General features: G+C 37.1%; 3 protein-coding genes across 3 annotated transcripts; 1 reads left to right on the forward strand and 2 right to left on the reverse strand.

Moving 5' to 3' along the window:
* Positions 1-8,741: 8,741 nt before the first annotated feature.
* LOC107796019 (uncharacterized) lies at positions 8,742-10,456 on the reverse strand. Its single transcript, XM_016618767.2, has 2 exons — positions 9,948-10,456; positions 8,742-8,971 (listed from the first exon to the last, which is right to left on the reverse strand). The coding sequence occupies exons 1-2, from the start codon at positions 10,378-10,380 to the stop codon at positions 8,904-8,906; spliced, it is 501 nt and encodes a 166-aa protein (XP_016474253.1). The 5' UTR covers positions 10,381-10,456; the 3' UTR covers positions 8,742-8,903.
* Positions 10,457-14,334: 3,878 nt separating this feature from the next.
* LOC107796107 (gluconokinase) lies at positions 14,335-16,937 on the forward strand. The gene is made up of 5 exons (XM_016618867.2): positions 14,335-14,481; positions 15,647-15,764; positions 15,864-15,906; positions 16,317-16,396; positions 16,499-16,937. The coding sequence occupies exons 2-5, from the start codon at positions 15,698-15,700 to the stop codon at positions 16,900-16,902; spliced, it is 594 nt and encodes a 197-aa protein (XP_016474353.2). The 5' UTR covers positions 14,335-14,481; positions 15,647-15,697; the 3' UTR covers positions 16,903-16,937.
* A 699-nt stretch (positions 16,938-17,636) lies between these two features.
* LOC107796246 (indole-3-acetic acid-amido synthetase GH3.6-like) lies at positions 17,637-20,213 on the reverse strand. The gene is made up of 3 exons (XM_016619026.2): positions 19,755-20,213; positions 18,656-19,584; positions 17,637-18,363 (listed from the first exon to the last, which is right to left on the reverse strand). Exons 1-3 carry the CDS (start codon positions 20,087-20,089, stop codon positions 17,777-17,779), a joined length of 1,851 nt encoding a protein of 616 aa, XP_016474512.2. The 5' UTR covers positions 20,090-20,213; the 3' UTR covers positions 17,637-17,776.
* Positions 20,214-21,004: the final 791 nt, after the last annotated feature.

Consider the following 21,004-nt stretch of genomic DNA (forward strand, 5'->3'; position numbering starts at 1 on the left):
CAACGGATATGTATTTAAATTGGGAACTTATGGCTTCTAATCACCATACTATAAGTTCCAATACTTAATTCATACTCATATTCCCATAATATATCCATACATGTAAGTCTAAGGGTGTAGTATTACCTATTGGAAGAAATCTTGCAAAATTCTGCTTTGAGTTCTTGAAGAAATTTCTTGAAGATCTATGTATTTTATGTGTACATTTCGTCAATACTAGTGTAGAAATGAAGAAATTCTACCCCAAGGTAATGTGGATTGCTTACCTTGAAGAAGAGGGGAGTTAGGGGGTCTTGGGAGAGTGGAGATGAGCTCCAACAGCCAAGAAGAGTGGGGGAAGTGAGCTACCGGAATGCTCTTTATAAAGTCTCTAGGCATAGCTCATCCATCCTCGTGCATCGCGCGGACATGCACGAGCTCTCGTTCAAGTTCACGTGCTGGGGAAATACTTCGCTGTTTTGGTGAAATGGCTGGGGGTCATGGCTCGTTCAAACCCACGCGGCGCACGAGTTCACACGAGCTCCCTGATAAGTAGGGATTTTGACCGTTTATTTGCTCTCTTTTACTTGCGTTTTAGCTCAAAAATCCTTAAAGGTATTCCCGAAAACTAATGAAATGTGCTTTTGTACAGGAACGCTGGGAAACAAGCCAAAGAAGTCAAAATCAAATCATAAAGGAGTCAAGCGTGGACAAGGACCAAAATAAGGCAAAAGGCCCACAGTGCGGACCGCACAATACAGTGTGCGTCCGCAAAACAAAGAAAGAGAAATGTCAGTTTTCCTTCAGAGTATGTGGACCACACAAATATTGTGCGGCCGCAGAAGAGGAGATTCAGAGAGCTGGTTTTGGGCAAGTTGAAGGAGTGCAGACCGTACCATAATTGTGCGGCCGCAGAATACCCTCAGAATTCAAAGATCAGAGAGATGTGATTTCAAGTTCAAGAAGAAATGCAGACCACACCATTTTTGTGCGGCCGCATAATCAAGAGCGCGGACGCACCCATTTTTATGTGGTTTGCAGAAGTCTCACACAACCAAAGCTTAAGATCAAAGAGTGCGGACCGCACTATAATTGTGCGGCCGCAGAAGCCAGAGTGCGACCGCACTCACAAATGTGCGGTCCGCAGTAGTTGAATGAGTACGGCCGCAATCCAGAATTGTGCGGCCGCAGAACTGGAACCTGTCAAGCCAAGTATCATTGTGCGGACCGCACACATAATTATGCGGCCGCATAACCTCCGCAGGGGAAATTTTGTCAGATATTTTCAGCTTAGTATAAATAGAATTTTTTGTCATTTTTAGGGTAAGTTTTGTTTTGGGAGAGCACCTGAGCCGTTTTCCTTTACTGTTTTGAGTAATATTGTACTAGATTAGCTTCTAAACATTAGATTTTCTTTCCCTAATCACTTATTATGCATTCTATCTTAATTTCTTCTTGTATTTCTTCATTTTTCATGAGTAGCTAAATTTCTAGGTAGTGTTGTGGCCCAACCCTAGTGTGAGTACTTAATGGGTATTTGATTTAGGACTTATTTGTGATTGGGTTAGTGATATTTAGCCTAGTTCTTGTTTGAATTCAAGAATTAATGGTTGCAAACATTGATTCATGCCTAATTGACTTAGTCTCTACTTGAGAAAGAGAGACTAAGTCTAGAAAAACTTGGCTAACAAGAAATTGGGGTGAACTCAAGAAATTGATAGCCCCAATTAAAAAGTTGAATCTAGAGATAGTGAGACCCGACTTAAGCAGTTATCACTTATTTTGTGCAATACCCATTTGGACTTGAGAAAGTCAAATTGAGCAAAATCACTCAAACTACCGAGAGGTATAGAGTGGGTAATTACGTGTGATTGCTATATTACAACCCCGACCAATCAGGCTTGTCCTAGAGTTTTCAACCCATTAGGTAACCACCTAGGTGGAAGTCACGACCCTAGATCTTTTATCATTTGAAAAACACCAAAACCAAAAATATTGTCTTATAGTTTTATAATTGCAATCAATAGTTTAATGTAGAAGTAGAAACAACAAACAAGAATGTCGAAGTGTAATCTAAGGCATATTGTACAATTATACTAAATATATACCTAATCCCAATTCTAACTTCCAGAGGATTCGACCCCGACTTGCGTTGGGTTTTATTATTGCTTCGACTGCCTCACTACCTATATTTGTGGTGTGAGTTTGGGCGACATCACTCCCCAGTTGCATCCTTTCTATATTTCTTGTTTTCCAACTTACCCTCCTTCGATACCTTGCTATGATGTAGACTCCAATTCACTACCAAACTTACATATAAGTATGAAACCATGATTACACGATGTTACCCTCATCCATTGGCATCTGGGGTACGTAAGCGAAAAGTGGAGATCTCGAGGCGCGATATAACGCCTTAAACCCTCAGCGAAACTTTCTTTGTTCCACTTGCCTCATTTTAGTAATTTGATCATAACTTCTTGTAGGAATATCCAAATGATGAACGGTTTGATGCGTTAGGAACTAGACTCAAAGAGATATTGTCACGACCCAAAACTAACCCATGTCATGATGACGCCTATTGTGGAACTAGGCAAGCCGTCTCATTTCCAAAACAAAACGATATTTTCATTTTAAAGATAATTTCAAGGTTATTTAACATAAAACCTCCATTTTAAAGAGTTCAAATCAAAGAAAAACAGAAGTGCGGAAAAGAAAAGCCCGATATCGGGGTGTCACTAGTCATGAGCATCTACTACAATCTGTCTAACAATATCAAGGCTAACTCAGCCCGGAAAATAGTTAAATACAACTAGAGAAAGATAAGAGGGAGAAGAGCAGGGGCTGCGATCGCCAAACATCTACCTTTCTATCTCTAAGAAATCTGCAACTAGAACACTCAATAACCGCTACTGTGTCCAGCTACACCTGAATCTGCACAAAAGGTGCAGAGAGTAACGTGAGTATGCCAACTCAGTAAGTAACAACAATAAATAAAAATTGAGTAGTAGTGACGAGCAATAAAGCATATAACGTTCATATCGGGAAATCTCAGTAAAATATCACATGCTTTTAAAAATCAGGATTTGAATCAAGCATCTCGTTTAAACCCAGTTCTAGTAAAAATCATTTAAAGATATTTTTCCAACAGTTTTTCAAAAGAAGGCTCAATGCAAAGGTGAGCAAAAATGATGAAATCATAAACAGTCCTTCGGGCAAAACATCACTCATAAACAGCCCATCGGGCAAAACATCACAGTCACTCGTGCCACTCGGGCATACCTCACAGTCACTCTTGCCACTCGGGCATACTTCACAATCACCCATGCCTCCCAGTCACTCAGCACTCGGCACTCGCACTTAGTAGGTACCTGCGCTCACTGGGGGTGTGTACAGACTCCGGAGGGGCTCCTTCAGCCCAAGCGTTATAATCTGCACAGACAACTCACGTGCTGCACGGATAACTCACGTGCTATAATAATAAAGTATGATACAGGCGGGCAGCCCTGATCCACACTCATACTCACAAATCAGGCCCTCGGCCTCACTCAGTCATAAACCTCTCAAGCCACTCGGGCATTTCAGTAAAACATGGCATTCGGCTCAAAATATTTATATGCATCAAAATAGAGTCATAAAACCGAGTTATGCGGTAAACAAGTATAAACATGACTAAGTATATATTTTCAATCGAAAATAATGAGAGGATGGTAAGAAACAGCCCCTAAGGGTCCAAACAGCTTTGGCGCAAGGCCCAAACATGACATTCAACCCAATTTACATAAATTCTTTCTAGAACATATAAGTATCAAATGGTTACAAAAAAGTATGCAACTTTACAGTTGCTACAGGACGGACCAAGTCACAAATCCCCAAAAGTGCACGCCCACACGTCCGTCACCTAGCATGTGCGTCACTTCAAAATAGTAGAATGATACAAAATCCGGGGTTTTATACCCTCAGGACTAGATTTACAATCGTTACTTACCTCAAACCGGTCAAATCTCTAACCCGCAATGCTCTTGCCTCTAGACTCGGCCTCCAAATGCTCCGAATCTATTCACAATCAATACAATACCATCAATACGCGCTAATGGAATGAATTCCCCAAGAAAAACTATAAAATTAGACCAAAACCCGAAATTGGTTCAAACCCGCCCTCGGGCCCACGTCTCGAAATGCGACAAAATTTATAAAACTAGAACGCTAATTCACTCACGAGTCTAACCATACCAAATTCATCAAAATCCGACATCGTTTAGTTCCTCAAATCCTTAAATTATATTCCAAAAATTCCAAGCCCTAACCCCTTATTTTCACTAATTACCATGATTAAAACAACAGGAAATCACCATATATACAAGTATTAGGGCTCAAGTAACTTACCTCAACTAAATCCCCTTGATTCCCTCTTCAAATCTCTCCCAAAAGCTCCAAAGACCGAGTTGAAATTCTGAAGAATGACCAAAATTCGTGAAGGGTTCTATTTATGGTTTCTGCCCAGGTTTTTCGCACCTGTGGCCATTTTCTCGCACCCGCGCGACCGCACCTGCCGTCCAAGAAGCTTCTCTTGTGCAACTCACTTAATCACCCAGCTTCCGCACCTGCAGACTCCTTCCTCGCACCTGCGGACTCGCATCTACGGTCCCAGGTGCACATCTGCGAAACCAGTCCAAACTTCTCATCTCCGCATCTGCTCTCAAGGCCTCGCACCTGCGGGCTCGCAGATGCGGCCAATTCTTCGCACTTGCGTTCCCAGCCTTGGCCCAGCATCTACCGCACCTGCGCACTCCCCACTCGCACCAGCGTCCTCGCACCTGCTACCCTTTCTTCCGCATGTGCGGAAATAGCAGAAGCAGCAACTCCAGCTGCAATTTCCAACTTTAACAAATCCGTTAACCACCCGGAATCACCCCGAGGCCCTCGGGACCTCAACCAAAAATACCAACAAGTCATATATCAACATACAAACTTAGTCGAAACTTCGAGTCACTCAAAACAACATCCAAATACCAAATTACCCTCGGATTCAAGCCTAAGAACTTCTAAATTTCCAAATTCGGCAACCGATGCCAAAACCAACCAAACCACATCCGAATGACCTCAAATTCCGCACACACGGCACAAATGACACTACGAACCTACTCCAACTTTCAGAATTCTATTTTGACCCCGATATCAAAATTTCCACTGCCGACCGAAATCGCCAAATTTCTAATTTTGCCAATTCAAGCCTAATTCTACCACGGACCTCTAAATCATATTCCGGACGCACTCCTAAGTCCAAAATCACCTAACGGAGCTAACTGAATCATCAGAATTCAAATCCGAGATCGTTTACACATAGGTCAACATCCGATTAACTTTTCCAATTTAAGTTTCTACTTAAGAGACTAAGTGTCTCAATTCATTTTGAAACCACTCCGGCCCCTAACCAACTAACCCGATATAACATAATATAGCTGAATAACACAAAAAGAGTAGTAGAAATGGGAAAAACGAGGTTATAACTCTCAAAACGACTGGCCGGGTCGTTACAGATATACTCCAGGGAAAAAATTCATTGGAAATATATTTGTATTATGAGAGTTATACCCATTCAAAGTCAACTGTTATGCAAATGTGGGCATTTATTCCACTTAGTATTTCCAACTCGTTCCAAACAACTTCTTCCCACTTACAAACCTCCTTAATATGTTCCAAAACACTCTCCATATGTATTTTCAAGTCAAAATAATATGGTTCTATCCCATAAGTATCCTTTAATACTCGAATATGTTATTCCCAAATATCTTACAAGTATAAACACTTAAGAACCCTTCCACGTGTGTAGTAATCGATTCCTCAGGCGATGGGACTACCACGTTCTTGTCGCCCCAGTTGTATTCCTGTTTTACTTTGTCGAGAATTTTCTAGGTGATTGAACACTGGTACCTCGAGATCGGTTCACATCGGCCCGATACTGAAGAAGGTTTTTCAAGCTCAAAATCGATGATAGTTGAGCACCCTACCGGAACGAACTCCTCGAGCCGAGGCTCCGCCGCATCCTCACCGCTGGCAGGTCGTGATGAAGAAGCGACCTCTTTTTGTGGCACTGTTTTGGAGGTTTTCGCCATTGATGAATAAAGGAAAAGAGAATTAGGGTTGTATGCGATGTAAAGTGTATGAAGTATGAGTGATTTTCTGAAGAAGATGCAAGAATAGAGAAGAAGCTTTTGAGTGAAAAGTTTGGATGGGGATGAGAGTTTGAATATATTATAGCCTGGTGATGACGGTTCAGAACCGGTAGTGGCTTACTAACGACTGACAAATATTTAATGCCTTAGTAACTGGATCGACGAGACATTTGTAACATACGTCATAATCGGGCTCGTCGCTGACATCATCATCCACCAAGTCGAAGTTCGAAAATTCATATCGTTTCTCGTCATCTTCTTTCCGAGAAACAAGGGAACTATCTGTATACAGTCAAAACCGAGTCTGCCTTTCTTATGACTAATCGAGATTGGAACATGATGGTCCAAGGTTCATCATTGTAATATTGAGCCATGATGCGAAGTTAGGTTGTCAAGCTCGAGCCCAGAGACCGATCAATATCGAGATTGACCAAGATCGAGCTTGAAACCCAGAGACCGATCAATACCGAGACCGGCCAAGATCGAGATCGAGCCAAGAGACCGATCAATATCGAGATCGGCCAAGATCGAGCTCGAGACCCAGAAACCGATCAAGATTAAGATTTGCCAATATCGAGATCGAGCCAAGAAACAAAAAAACCGTTATAGCCGCAATTGGGAGGGGGGGAGAATCTCGGCAGAATTCACAACTTGAATCAAGGAAAAGCTAATTAATTAATCTACCATGAGATCCCCACTATATATTTTTAATTATATCCAAAATAAAATTCCCCACTATATTAAGAGTTGTTATCATTTGTAGAGGGGCAAATTCATTTTGAGATATACAGAAAAGAGAGCAAATACTATCCTTTTTTGACTTTTGATATTTAGTCATATTGTTTCTTCTACCAATCATTCTTCACTCAATTTGGAGGTGATAAAACTTGAATGCCTAGGCTAACTAGTTCATTAGGTTTGCATTCATTTCTTTTATAACTAATTTCGATATTCATTTACATATCTTTCCCAATTTGTATCAATTTATATCACGTATCCTTAGAACTACGTATAAATTCAACTCCATTCGTTTTTCGGGTAAACACTCATTTTAGGGAAAATGCACTCTCTACCGAGGCAATTTCATACTTACAGTTAGAATGCGAAACCTCTTATTGGAGAATTATGATTTCATACTTATAGCTAGAACATGAAACCTCTTGTAGGAGAAAGGTGATTTCATACTTATAGCTCGAATTCTTTGGTTGGAGAAGTACTTACAACATATGCCACCAGGGGCGGAGCTAGAACGCGACCTACGGGTTCGGCCGAACCCGACAGTTTTTGTCCAAATCATGTATTTGTTTTAAGAAATTTATCGAATATGTATAACTTATTAATATTTTAGAACCCAGTAACTTAAACATATTAGATTTTCAAACTCATAAATTTCAAATCATGGCTCCGCCTCTGTATACCACAGTATATTTTTGATTAAAAATTGGGGTGCCCCTCGTTCACAGGTACTGGTATCCAGTAGACTAAAAACAGTACAATGTGAGAGAGTCCACGACATAATATATAAGTCTGTCCAATAAGAGATAAATGTAATCAAGTACTTGTATAAAAGCACCATATGAGCAAGGTCCGTGCAGTCCCATATGTCACTTTCCTACCCGTTTAAGGGTCCATCTCTCCCGTGTTATGGTAGTACAAGCATCCTATGAAGTAGTAATATTTTACTTAACTCACTAAGTGGTAAATAGTAGTAGTAATATTAGGGTCGAAAGTTGAGGGATAGTCGTGAATTTCTTCTCTTCTAAGCTTAGGAGTAATACTAGTATTTTTGTATTTTTTTTTATTCCTGGTTTGTTATTTTATATGTTGTGTTATCCGCTTCTTCTATCATATTACCTTGTTGTTGCAATTGTTTGGTGCTTTATTTTCATTGTTCTTTGAGGCGAGGATCTACCGCAAATAACCTCTCTACCTGCATAAGGTAGGAATACGATCTACATACACATTATCTTCTCCAAACCCCACTGATAAAATTGTTGTTGTTGTTATTGTATTAAGATGGTAAATTGCTCATTACTAAAGGATTTTAGTGTTCGAATTCGACATATCTGATTAGGATGGAAGAATCTCAATCATTCCATCAAGAGACCGGTCCAATATTTGAGCTTAATGGATTCAACTTTAAGGTTCTTCATATAACTCATTATACTTCTAATATTATGTGTACAGATTTAATATTTGTTGAAATTTAATTTTTACATTATGTATCAATATTCTAGTGGTCTAAAGAACAATAATCTGTTGAGCAATGGAATCTTCCTTGTTGCTTTTTCTTTTTTCTCCTCATCCATTCCTTGAAAAATTGACTTTGGATAAAATAGCATAAGCTATGTGAAAGAGCATGGCCTTTTACAAGTAAAGATATATAGAGACAACAATTGGGTATCTTTGGAGAGATTATGAACGATAATATGGAATATTGTTGATAACTTGATATAGATAGGGAGTTACGAGCCAGAATTTTTACTAAGAGAATTAAAATATAAATTATAAGAGATCGTTTGCTTTGGAATTATCTAATCTATCGATCTATCAAGATCCAAGCAAACAATCAAAGAAAAAGATAAAAAATTTAGAAGATTAATTAGCATATTTCTATCTAATCAGCAAGAGATCGTATTCCCAAAATCTCTACAGCCCTCCATCTAATTACTTTGTATAATTAGCTACATTATACTAAGTAATATATTATCATTACTTAAAGTTATCTACTAGTAAGTCACGAGATAATATTTAAAAGGAATCTCTTCTATCTTTGTGCTTCAAATCTCTGTTCCTTCCCATGTTCCTTTTCAGAACTCCTGCACATTCAACAATGCAGTAATATTCAGTCAGCAGCACCCAAAAGTGAAGAATAACAAAGTGACTAGCCGAAAAATCAGCTCAGAAATATACCGTATCCACCCAAGATCCGAAAAAGAGCATATCCAGTAACACCACTTCGCCAGAAAAAATACACTATTTAGATAGGTAAAAAATATTTTTTAATATACATATACTATGTATTGAAACCCCTTGACTTATTCGTATATTTATTTCTTTAAATTTTTGTCACTCATTAGTGAAAATTCTGGCTCCACGACCGACCAAATCTCAAAGGGGTGTGAGGTAGACAACACACTTTAATGCAAGTATCATTGACTATTTCACGTCAAACCCTAACCTATATATATATATATAATATATATATATATATATCACACTAAAAATTAGCTTACTCCAAATTTGCTAGCAACCCTGAACAAAGTGACTAGCAAATTTAACTAAAAACTCCTAACTACAGAAGAAAAACTAGCTTTTTCTTTTTTATCTCGAAATAAGTTACATTTTGTTCACGTGAAAATGAAGTCATGAATCCAAGTTCACATGAGATAAAATCAATTGAGAACAGTATATTTTGTCAAATACAGAACAGAAGAAAAAAGACTGATAAAATGGAATTTCAAGAATCAAAAAAATAAAATAAAAATCATATACAAAGAGAACTAAAATATAACGAGTTTAACTACTTCTATACGCTAATAAATTTTATAATAATATCAGCATACTTCAATCCAAAATTTAATCTTGACTCGTTGTTTTAAAATTATGTATTCAAAATTTAGCACTTGTTGAAGCTTAATGAGTTTTTACATATATATTCCTCACTGATAGTATTAATGTAATTTAACAAGTTGTAACAATTGAATGCCTTAGTTTTCATATAATATTAAAAGTAGCCACACAAAAACAAAACAAAACAAAAAAACCAAGGAAAGGGAGGAGTCAAGAAATTACCATCTGGTTTACAATGAGGTGGATCTTCAAAAAGTGAAAGAGAAAGTTGTTTATGAGCCAAGCCAATATCAAGAATTATAAGACCAGAATTTGGATCATCAACACTAATTCCTTTAACTGGTAACCACACAAAAAGCTCTTCTTGTGAAAGGCCATGAACTCCAGTAAGGCAACCATAAGTTAAATTAGCTTTAACATAACTTTCATAAAAGACCATAGTATCAAATTTTGTCAAACAAGGGCCATTTAAGAAAACTTCAAGAAGGCCATTTGATGAAAAATTGTAAGATTTTACTTCTTTTGGGAGTAGACCAGCTGGTAAGCCTTTGGATTTGAGGAGATCATGAATTGACATGGGTTGAGAAAGTGGGAAAGAGAAGAAGAAGAAGAAGAGTAAAAGAAATGGAAACTGATAATATTGAAGGAAAGCCATGAATGAAGGAAATTATGAGAGAGGAATTTTTGGTTTTGGTATCCTTTATTAGTTGGAGTGGGAAGGAGGGGTTTAAGGAAATGAGGAGGGAGTTTTGGGATATAGAAAGACTTTTATTTTAAAAATTAATGATGAGGGTTTCGCTTGGATCAACGCTAAAATTATTTCCGTGTGATCTATAGGTCACGTGTTCGAGTTGTGGAATCAGTCACTAAAGCTTCGTACAACGGACTGACCTTTTTTTTTTTCTTGTCATGCTCAAATTATACGCACCTTGATTAGTTTTGGTTTTCTATTATATTTAATCAATATAACGGTATAAGTATTGAGTCGAGTTTTAAACTTGACATTAAATTTATAGTTCATTTTAGGTATGAGGTTCATAATTAAATATTAATTAAATATTTATACATGTTCGATAATTTTTTTTATTATAAATATAAAATAAGTAAAAATTATTGAATTGATACGAACCTCCGCTCCTGAATTGGTTACCAAAGGGATAGGAAGAAAGTCTGTTTAACAAGAGAGATGAATAGGCAATTTAAATTTAGTTTAGTAAGGTGGCCTTTAGTGGTAGAGACAAAGGACATATGATTGATTTGACTTCATTTTTCTGTCTTTACTAATATTTCTTTCATTGTGTGTTTTTTAATTTCTACTACTAATATATCTTCTTTTGCATAATACAATTTCGTTTTGTACCTTTGATCTTACTTTTAAATACAGTAATATTTATTATAGTTTTAATTTTTAAAGTTTATTTAACCGTTCAAATTATAAATTTAATAGTATCATTTTTTTATTAAATTATCTTTTAGGTATTACCATAGTACTTATTTATTACTATCGCTATTAATATTTTAAATTTCAAGATCGATTATTCATTGTCATATAAAGTGAGAAATATGAATTATTATTTTGTATTGTCACATCCATAGCAGAGTTTTTTAGAAAAAAATATAAATTTCTGTAAAAGTTGGGATGGTCGAATAATTACTTTGTATTCGACCAATTATTATTTGATCATGCTTTGTGTTAGTTCATTATTATAAAATATAAGTGTCACGCCTCCTTTTTCGCGAGGGATATGGGATATGGAGTTTTTTCAATTTAAGTGATATTATTCAAAATGAGATTCTTTATTTATTCAGAGTCGTCACTTGGAATAATTTATGGTGTCCCAAGTTACCGATTTGTTTTAGATTCCCAAATCGAGGAAAACTGGCTCTTATTTATGGTTTGCGAACACAGAAGACCGGGTAAGGAATTCTGTTAATCCGAGAGAAGGTGTGAGGCACTCCCGAGTTCCGTGATTTTAGCACGGTCACTCAACTATTAATAATTGACCTAGTTATCTGATTTAATACATGTTTTAAACCTATATGTGCATTTTTATTCCCTTTACCCCCTTTATTACATTACTGCATTTTAAAATTTTTTATGAAATTAATATGAGACGAGTTACGTTGTCATACACTCGTTGTTTATACACATCGCAAATCGCGTCACGTGAAACGCACCCGCAATCTACAACATGTTTAATTTTATTTATTATTATTTGAAGTTGTGGTCGAGTCACGTGAAACGCACACTCGAATTGGGGATTACGTATCGTGACCATGCCACGGAAACCGTACCCACAGTCACGATGATTTAGTATTAATCGCGCCTAAATCAAGCTACGATGTTCGAATATTATTCAATTACTAATTTTGAGATTATTGTAATGTCATGAGGTGTGGAATTATTTGTGGAAAAATTAGATTTATTATTTATGAAAAAGTAGGCTAGTTTAGAGAAAGATGAGCTAGCTATGTTATTTATTACTTTGGGCCCAATGAGACTAAATCTTTTGGCCCAAAATCTTTTCTTCTCCAACAGCCAAAAAAAAAAAAATTCTTAGAAACAAATCGTGGCCCAATCAAATTATCCAACACATTATCCCATATTCCGTACATTTTTTAAATAAAACTAATGACACCACAATCTCATGAAACAAGCCAAATTACAATGATTCAATAGACCCTTTATCCGGTTAAATCAACTCAAAAATAAAACTTTGCAACTCTATAATTAACATCATGGTTCAATAAACATATGAACAAGGAAACAACCAGATCCAAATATCAATAGAGTGAACTACTACTTCATGCTACCCAATAATCACACCAATAGTCAATAGACAAGAAGGTAAATGGACAATTATAATCAGTGAAGAAAGGAAAATAATGGACCTTTGATACAAATTAACAGAGATGAAATTACAAGAGTGCTAAACAATTCGACGAGTGTTGACTGGAGCTTTCACCGGCCACGAAACCTCGAACAACAAATCGCGACTTGCAACCTCGATCGACCTTGCAAGACCGGTGATTTAGTGGCTTATTTTTTGCTAGGTTTAAGGCTATTTTTTGAGGGGGTGATTTTGCTGGATTTTTTGAAAGAAAGACGAAGAAAGAATGATACGAGTAGAAATTTCCTTATCCTAGAAGAAGAAAATAAATTTCTCTCAATTCCTTCTTCCCTATTTTTTCCCCCTCTTTCTCTCCTCTTTTCCCCCTCACATTTCTCTTCTATTTATAGAAAACGTTTTCGGATTTTTCAGTTTTTTTATTTTATTTTATTTTTTATTTTTAATTAAAAAGAATTTCCACTTCCCATTTTACTTATTTTTTAAAAAAATAATTCCCTATTTTTATTTACTTTTATTTTTTAATTTCTTACTTTTTTTTTTTACTTTTATTATATATAAATTTCCACTTTTATACTTTTCTTTTTTTATTTCCCACTTATTTTACTTTTTTTTTTATTTCCCACTTATTTTTTATTTTTTAAAAAAAATTTCAGCTACTCTTACTTTTATTTTTTAATTCCAACTTTCCTTTACTTTTCATTTTTTTTGAATTTCCTCATTCTTTCACTTTCTTTTACTTTTTTATTAAACAATTTCCACCTACTTTTACTTTTACTTTTTAATTTTATATTTCTACTTTTCCTATTTTTTAATTTCCATCCGAAATTTGTTTTAAGAAAAATAAAATAATAATAATAATAATTAATTTTCGGGTTTTAATTCATTTTATTTAAAAATAAAGATAAAAATAATAATAAAAATAATACTAATAGTAATAATTGATCATTTAAATTATTATTAAATTTTACCATATATATATATAAGTGTAACAAAGCTAAAAAATATATATTAAATTTCTGAAAATATTTACATAGTAGAAGGTGATAAAAATTCAAATATAGTAAAAAATTAGGTGCTATACAAATAGTCAATAATAATGTTATTTTGGGAAAGTGATAACAACAAAGAGAGTAACTATACGGGGATACCTAATCTAATTTGAATATGGTTTGCTATAGGTCACCAGTTACCTAGAGCAATATCAGTTTCGGATTAAAGCTATTTTGGATCAAATTTGATACAGAAAAAAATGAGGGTAAAATTGAGCTACATACAGAATTTTTATTTTAAATTGAATTTGCCTTTTAATAATCATGTTTTAATGTACTTAGATAGAGATTAAAAAGGCAGCCCAAGAAATAAGGCATCCCGCGTTCACGCAGGGGCGGAAAAAATAGCCACACTCAACGAGTGTTGTAGACTGCTACCCTAATGGAAGCATTGGTGGCTGGTTTTATGGCTCGAATCCGCGATCTATAAGTCACAAAGATAACTTTATCATTTCTCAAGACTCACCTTCATTACTTAGTTAGAGATAGCGAGAAGTTAGAGATAGTGAGATATAATTCATACTTTCATAGGGGTTGTAAGAATAAAATTTTCATAGTATAGGATGTGTAGATGGTTAATTTTAAAACACAATGGATGTATCCAAAATTGACTCAAATATAGCGGGTTTTAGTGTAAATAGCCCTTAAATTATTTAGAAGGCATAGCTGAAATGCGATTTAAAAGTCGCGTTTCAACGATCATAAGTCGCTTTCCGCAATTACGATTATTTGAACTAGAAATAGAGTCGCTAATTCGGCTCTCTTTGACGGAGAAAGACGTGAGCTTGCTTCTTTCCTTCTCTTTCTCCGGCGAACCAATCGCCGTCCATTCCTTTCTCCGGCGAAATCCAGTTGGTAAGCTCATCTTTTTCACTTGATTACTCTCTTTTCGCTTTTGGTAAAAACAAATTGTGAACCTTGTTTTTTCACTTCTTTTTGTTAACTCTCCGGCATAAACAAAGCATCAAATCCAATTTGTATTATTAGCTTGTGAATCTTACAGTTAACATGTATATTATTTGAATGTTAATCGATTTTTAATAGATGGAATATTCATAATTATATTTATCATTCAAGTTGAAACAGTGCAAATTTTGGCAAAGCTGGAAGCTTTGAACTGCCCCAGGTCATAAAATTAAATTATTATTAGCATGGCACTAGGAATTGATTTTGGGGGGGGGGGGGCAGCCTGCAATGGCGGAGCCAGGATCTTATAACATGTTTAGCTAAGCTTCCAAATTGTGCTTTTTCTGAAAGTACTTTTGAAGAGTAGGTTTGTATTTGGCTTATCAATTTGAAAACACAATATTAGACTAGCAAAGTATAAAGAAATAAACGCACAAAGAGCTCCTGGGTTGTGTCAAGGTGATTCAACATACTTTATATGCATAAAAAATAATTTTGACCTTGTATATAAAGTGTAATTTTTCTATGATGAACCCCATTCCACCCCCTTTGTTCCGTCCATGGCAGCCCCGTGCATTAAGCTCCGGCTATACGTGGGGTCCGGAGAAGAGACATACCACATTGGGTAGCTTTGCTTTGCGTTTCTACACGAGGCTGTTTCCGCGGCTTGCATACATGACCTTCTAGTCACATGGCCGCAACTTTTACCATTGCGTAAAGGCTCCCCTTCTAGGAATTGATTGGCCAACTACTATCCGTGATTCAAACTAAGACAAACATTTGTTGCATAAGTTATCTTGTTCCAACCTTCATCAACAAGGCTTTCGTAACTTACAGAGGAGGAGTACAATCATGAAATCCTTATTCCTTAGTGTGGAAAAGGGTTTCTATCTTTTTTCAAATTGTTTCTACTATCTTGACCTGTTGCCTTGAAAACATGCTACTTTTATTCTCCTTTTGTTTCCTGGAAAGATCAGACTCAAAATATTCTAGAGAGCTGAGTTTTGATTTTGACTTGCTACTCAATATTGTCGTTAACTGTGTCTATACACAAGCTATAGATATTAACTTTGTCTTAATTCTTGTTATACCGCTGGCATTTCCCGTGTTTTAGGATCAGGGTGATGCCTAGAACCTTGCAATATCTGAAGGGGTTAATCATCTAATGCTTTTGACATCAAGCACTTGCAATTGTATAATAGGTTTTCCTAAAATGACATCTGACTACAAAGGTTGTATTCACTTTCCATCTGGTTCTTCTTTCCTTTTTCATTTGTTATGGATGGTGTGATGAATAGTTTTCCTCTTGCGTGTAATGTTTTATCTCACAGGAAAAGCTATTGTGCTTATGGGTGTTAGCGGAGCTGGAAAATCGTAAGGTTTTAAGTACCTTATTAAGTTAGTTTCTTGCTTTTTCCTGTCGTTGCATATCCCTCAGTTAACCAAAAGAGCTGTGGAGGTTACTGATTTTAAACTGTTTGGGGATTCAAGCTAGACCTTAACAAAGTACTTCAGAGTGTAGAAGCAGAATACCTCTTAGCTTAGCATATATGTTCTTTTTCAATCTATCGGATCAATTAAAAGGAAATATGACTTGGATCAGCTTTATGTATAACATGATACTCAATGGTTTACCCTTCCCAGGGAACCTTTTCTCAAAGAACTTGAAACTTATTTAAATATGTTATTCCAATTTGATAGACAGTGGAACGATTTAACTTTGAAGTTCCAACTATTCATGTTTTCAGTTTTGCTTTTAACTAATTCTTATGCATGCTGGTCAGGACAATTGGTCAGATGCTTGGAAGAGCTGTTAATGGCCGCTTTCTTGATGCCGATGATTATCACTCTGAGTCTAACAAAGGTAAGGATTATGATCATGTGTTCATAAATCTAATCATAAGCCGATCAATATAAGAACATATTCCCAAGGGTGCATTGAATGATGATTTACATGACCAAACAGAGAAGATGCGGAATGGGACCCCTCTTGCCGATGAAGATCGCGTTCCATGGCTTGAAACACTACGAGATGTGCTGAGAAGAGGCTTAGCTGACAACGAAGCGCCGATTCTGGCTTGCTCAGCTCTGCAAAAGCGGTACAGGGAAATCCTTAGATCTGCGGACCCAAATTATGAACCAGGTTCTTATGCAAGTGTTGTTAAATTCGTGTTGCTGGATGTTGGGGCTGAAGTGCTTGCCGCTCGGCTGGAAAAGAGAGCAGCTGAGGGGAAGCATTTCATGCCTGCAAAGCTCTTGCAGACCCAACTGGATTTGCTTCAGATTGATGAAGCAGAAGGGGTATTTAAGGTTGATGCTACATTGGATCCCGACAACATAGTGAAAACTGTACAAACATTTGTCATTTGATAGACTCAATTAAAGATGAATTATTTTAAAGAAAATTTGTGGTAAACAGAATCCTTATAGCGGTAATACGTATTTTTTCTGTGCATTTGTGACAGCCACCAAGTAATACTTCTGAACGAAGATAAGCAAAATTAGTCGAAATGAAGTAACGATCTTCCCTTTCTAATAGAGTTGTGACTATAGCCAAAGCTAAGAGATGACGACACTTGAGTTCTGTTATTATTTATTCTATGGGATAAGAAAAAAACTTAGAAAGGCTTTACGACTTGTCTCTTTTGCTTGAATTCTTTCTTCTTTTTTTGCTTCATGTACTGCTGAAGAGACAAAAGTGGTGTCTTTGTACCAAAGAAGGGGATGGAACCAATCCAACTTTCTGATGGTCGTTATTTATGAACATGCTCTTATGAATCTCTAGTTTTGCTAAAACCGAATAAGTGAAGTGTAATTTTGTTTTCAGCTTGCTTTATGAAAGGTCTTAATAGAGCGTCCTCCTTGAATATAAATTCATAGTACATTCACTTGTTTATTTCCCATTTGTACTCATTTGAAATAATTTTTGCTTATGGAGTAAATTCTTTTCAATTGGTCAACAGTCTGTTATCTATCTCTCCCATTTATTCCACAGGACCACATGGCGGAATTAGTAGATCAATCTACTTTATACAAAATCTGTAAATAAAGGACATGTATCGATAGGAACCAGCATGCCTCTTCAAGAAACTTTCTTGGTGGGATGCTGCTTGCTTACCGGGATAGTGGGGGAGGAGTTAACTTAGCTAGGATGAAATTATTATTTTGCTAAAATAATCCACAATAGTTGGTCTTTTCCGCATAGGGAATGAAGCTACCAGTAGAAGAAATTGAAGCTAGCCATTCAATTCATGTTGTTCCATTGCCTGTGGCCAGGAACCCAATTTGGACATGTTTGACTGAAGTGGCTGGACATGACCCTCGAATTCAATAGCTCAACATGGGGTGCAAATTTCACACACCGAGGTGTCTTATATTGGTCTATGGAAGCACCTAAGCTAACGCAGTAGTCCATGAGCTTGTCAAAAGTCCCAATTTCCACTATCCTGATTTCCAGAGGCCCGATGGATTTGTCAGATGCACGCCCCTGGCGGTAGACGCTGTCTAAAGACTCTTCAATAGTGAGGCAACAATCTTCAAAGACTGAAGGGGGAATCGAGGTAGAGACATTTATGCTGAGCTCCCAGAATAGGACATAGTGGCCGGGAATGGTTGCAGTATCAGCGTAGCTGGTGTACTCGGTTACATGTGCATCAAATGGCATCAGATCACGCACTGCATTTTCCACTGCATTTTGTAGCTCAACTTCATCAGTCTTGTCGGAATCAATGCTCAAGATTACATTTTCCCGACAAACGAAGGTGAACTGAGGTGTGTTGTTCTTGTATCCAGCAACCCGAAGCACATCACCCACCCTGTATCTATAGAGTCCTGAAATGGCACAAATCCAAGCAAAGCTAAGCATTAGCAAACATGTCGGAAAGACAACAACAACAACAGACCTTACCCCTATCCTGGGGCAGAGAGGCTGTTTTCGATAGACCCTCGGCTCCCTCCCTCCAAGAACTCCCCACCTTGCTTTTGGGGTGACTCGAACTCACAACCTCTTGGTTGGAAGTGGAGGGTGCTCACCACTAGAGCAACCCACTCTTGTCAAATGCCGGACAAACAAATGGAAAAAAATAAATGAGTCAAGAGCATCTTATGTGGCACTTGAAAATACCAGAATATGTGGATACAACAAGCTCGTACTCCTGGCCAATCTTGACATCAACCAAATCGACCAATTGTTGCTGTTCTTTCTCATTAGGCGACTCGGACATGGAGATAGAATTGGGGACTTCATTGGTTCTGTGAATTGGTGAGAACTCAAAATAGCCCATGGTGGGAATGAGTGTGTAAGAGACTTCACTGGGCTTACAAAAGGGGTTCAAGTTGATTCCAAAGGGGCATTCGGAGGAAGCATACATGGTAGAGACAAGAGGGAGGCCATTGCTGTAATAATCAAGGGTTGGTATATACTGCGACATGCTTCCGGTTACAATAACATCCACATACTTGGTATTAGGCCACAACCTAGTGATGATCCCTTTCCATGAATCTTTACTGCATTCAGCCTCGATGAAATCAGCCAACTCTGGGTCAGGTTTGAGGATTTTCATCACTGCCTCTCTCACTGACAGATCTGTAATTTGGGTGTTAATGGTTCCCATTCGGATATCGTTGCAAAGTAGAGACCAGTGCTTTTCAAGGAACCGGATGGCACGGATGAAGCCAGATGCAAAGTACGAGCCGAGCCGGAGGACTTCTTTGTTTTGGCAGAGGCCACAAAGCATTTGGGAATACATGTTTTGGTAAGAGTCTGGACAGAGAATGGTTTCAGCTGGACTAGTGTAGTTTGCGTAGGGGCTAAGACGCCTGTTGCTGAAATAAGGACTCTTGTAAATACTTGTTAAAACAGGGCGAGCTGGTAATCCTCCTGGAGTCTTGGCTTCAGACTTTATGGACAAGAAATACATTCCTTTGCCCTTTTCCAAATCTGGAACAGATTGACTTATCACAGACATCATCAAGCCGTGAAGCTGTAATCTCCTCCCGAGCTCTTCCTGAATTGTTGGCATCAGTTTTCTCTCCCCTCCAGACGTCCCAGAACTGCACCGCAAAATTGCCTTTAATTTTAGCAAAAATGAAAGACAAAGGATTGACATGCAAGAATGAGAAAAGCTTGAGATACAGAGAATGTGAATTGTGTACTTTATAATAGTACATTATTGAGATGGCGATGCACGTTTTTCTATCAGAAGAAGAAAAGAAGGACGAACCTTGTCAAGAATTCAGAGATGGGCTGGGAGCAGAAGATTGGAGATTTATCACCATGTGCTATACGGTTGATATCTTGCTGAATATCTTCGTAGGTGATGGCAGGTATGACTTTTTTGAATGTCTCTCTATCAGTGTGACCATTGAGATTATGGCGTTGTAAGTACTCAACATTGGCATTCCTCGACAGGATTTCAGCAAGAACTCTCCTTTGGACATTGCCAACGTTGGTTGTGACCTCTTCAATGAACTGAAGATTCTTCTTGTTGTCCTCTGCGATACTACATTCAGTGGCTTTCTTTGGGCTGTTTGGTGCCTCAGACATGGTTCTTTCCATATTAGTAGAGACCTGCAACTGTTTCACCTTAGGTCGTGTGTGTGAGAGAGTCCACACAGAGACTGTGGGAAGGATGAGTCAAGATTTGTTATAAGGTGAACAAATTGTGTATTAGGTGTGTTTGGGGGTAGACTAAGGTAGAATTTTATTTATAATGAGGACGTTTTGGGCGAGTTAAAGCTGAGACGGATGGAGTCTATTGACAATGGGTTGAACTAAACTCAGTATTTACTTGTAAATATATCACAACTGAGGTAGAATTTTCTTTATAAAGAGGACGATTTGGGCGAGTTAAAGCTGAGACGGATGGAGTGTATTGACTATGGGTTCAACTAAACTCGGTATTTACTTGTAAATATATCACGTGCGTCCTTTCGTCAGTTTGTCTTTGATAGTTCAAAACATGTGCCAATGACCTTCAAAACACTTAACTTTAGTGGCACATATAAATTTACTTTTTGATAATTGTGACTTATGTGCACTGATTTAGGTGGAAGTGGTGGTGATGTTATTGCGTCTAAGGTGAGTAATTCTTGTTGACATTGTGCTGTTACTTCTGATCCAGATCTAGTCTGGATTTTTGAGCTACAATACTTAGTCAATTATAGAGCTGGATTTTGAAATGTGAAAAAAAAAGTATTAATTTATTTCCCGAAGTAACTTTGTCTCGGTATCTAACACTATTTAAAATTTAAGAATTATTTGAGATGGACTAACAAAGAAAAACATAAGCGAAAACAGTCTTTATTTTGCCTAAATATCATAAAAAGTTGCTAAGCTATTTTTTGTAACAAATATTCCATTCAACTTTGCCTAAATATCCCAGAAAATTACTAAATTATTATAAGAAAAATCAAATTATGGTGGATGTCTACTCTTCCTCCATGATCTTCTCAAATGCTTAATGACATATTC

This window comes from Nicotiana tabacum, chromosome 12, assembly GCF_000715075.1.
Source record: "Nicotiana tabacum cultivar K326 chromosome 12, ASM71507v2, whole genome shotgun sequence".
NCBI lineage: Eukaryota > Viridiplantae > Streptophyta > Magnoliopsida > Solanales > Solanaceae > Nicotiana > Nicotiana tabacum.

Coding starts and splice junctions, on each gene's coding strand:
- LOC107796246 (XM_016619026.2), bottom strand. CDS start 20,089: ATGGAAAGAACCATGTCTGAGGCACCAAACAGCCCAAAGAAAGCCACT. Junction 19,585..19,754: donor ATCTCTGAATTCTTGACAAG/GTTCGTCCTTCT, acceptor TTTGCGGTGCAG/TTCTGGGACGTCTGGAGGGG. Junction 18,364..18,655: donor TGTTGTATCCACATATTCTG/GTATTTTCAAGT, acceptor GTGCCATTTCAG/GACTCTATAGATACAGGGTG.
- LOC107796107 (XM_016618867.2), top strand. CDS start 15,698: ATGCTTTTGACATCAAGCACTTGCAATTGTATAATAGGTTTTCCTAAA. Junction 15,765..15,863: donor AATGACATCTGACTACAAAG/GTTGTATTCACT, acceptor TTTATCTCACAG/GAAAAGCTATTGTGCTTATG. Junction 16,397..16,498: donor TCACTCTGAGTCTAACAAAG/GTAAGGATTATG, acceptor ATGACCAAACAG/AGAAGATGCGGAATGGGACC.
- LOC107796019 (XM_016618767.2), bottom strand. CDS start 10,380: ATGGCTTTCCTTCAATATTATCAGTTTCCATTTCTTTTACTCTTCTTC. Junction 8,972..9,947: donor ACCTCATTGTAAACCAGATG/GTAATTTCTTGA, acceptor TTGAATGTGCAG/GAGTTCTGAAAAGGAACATG.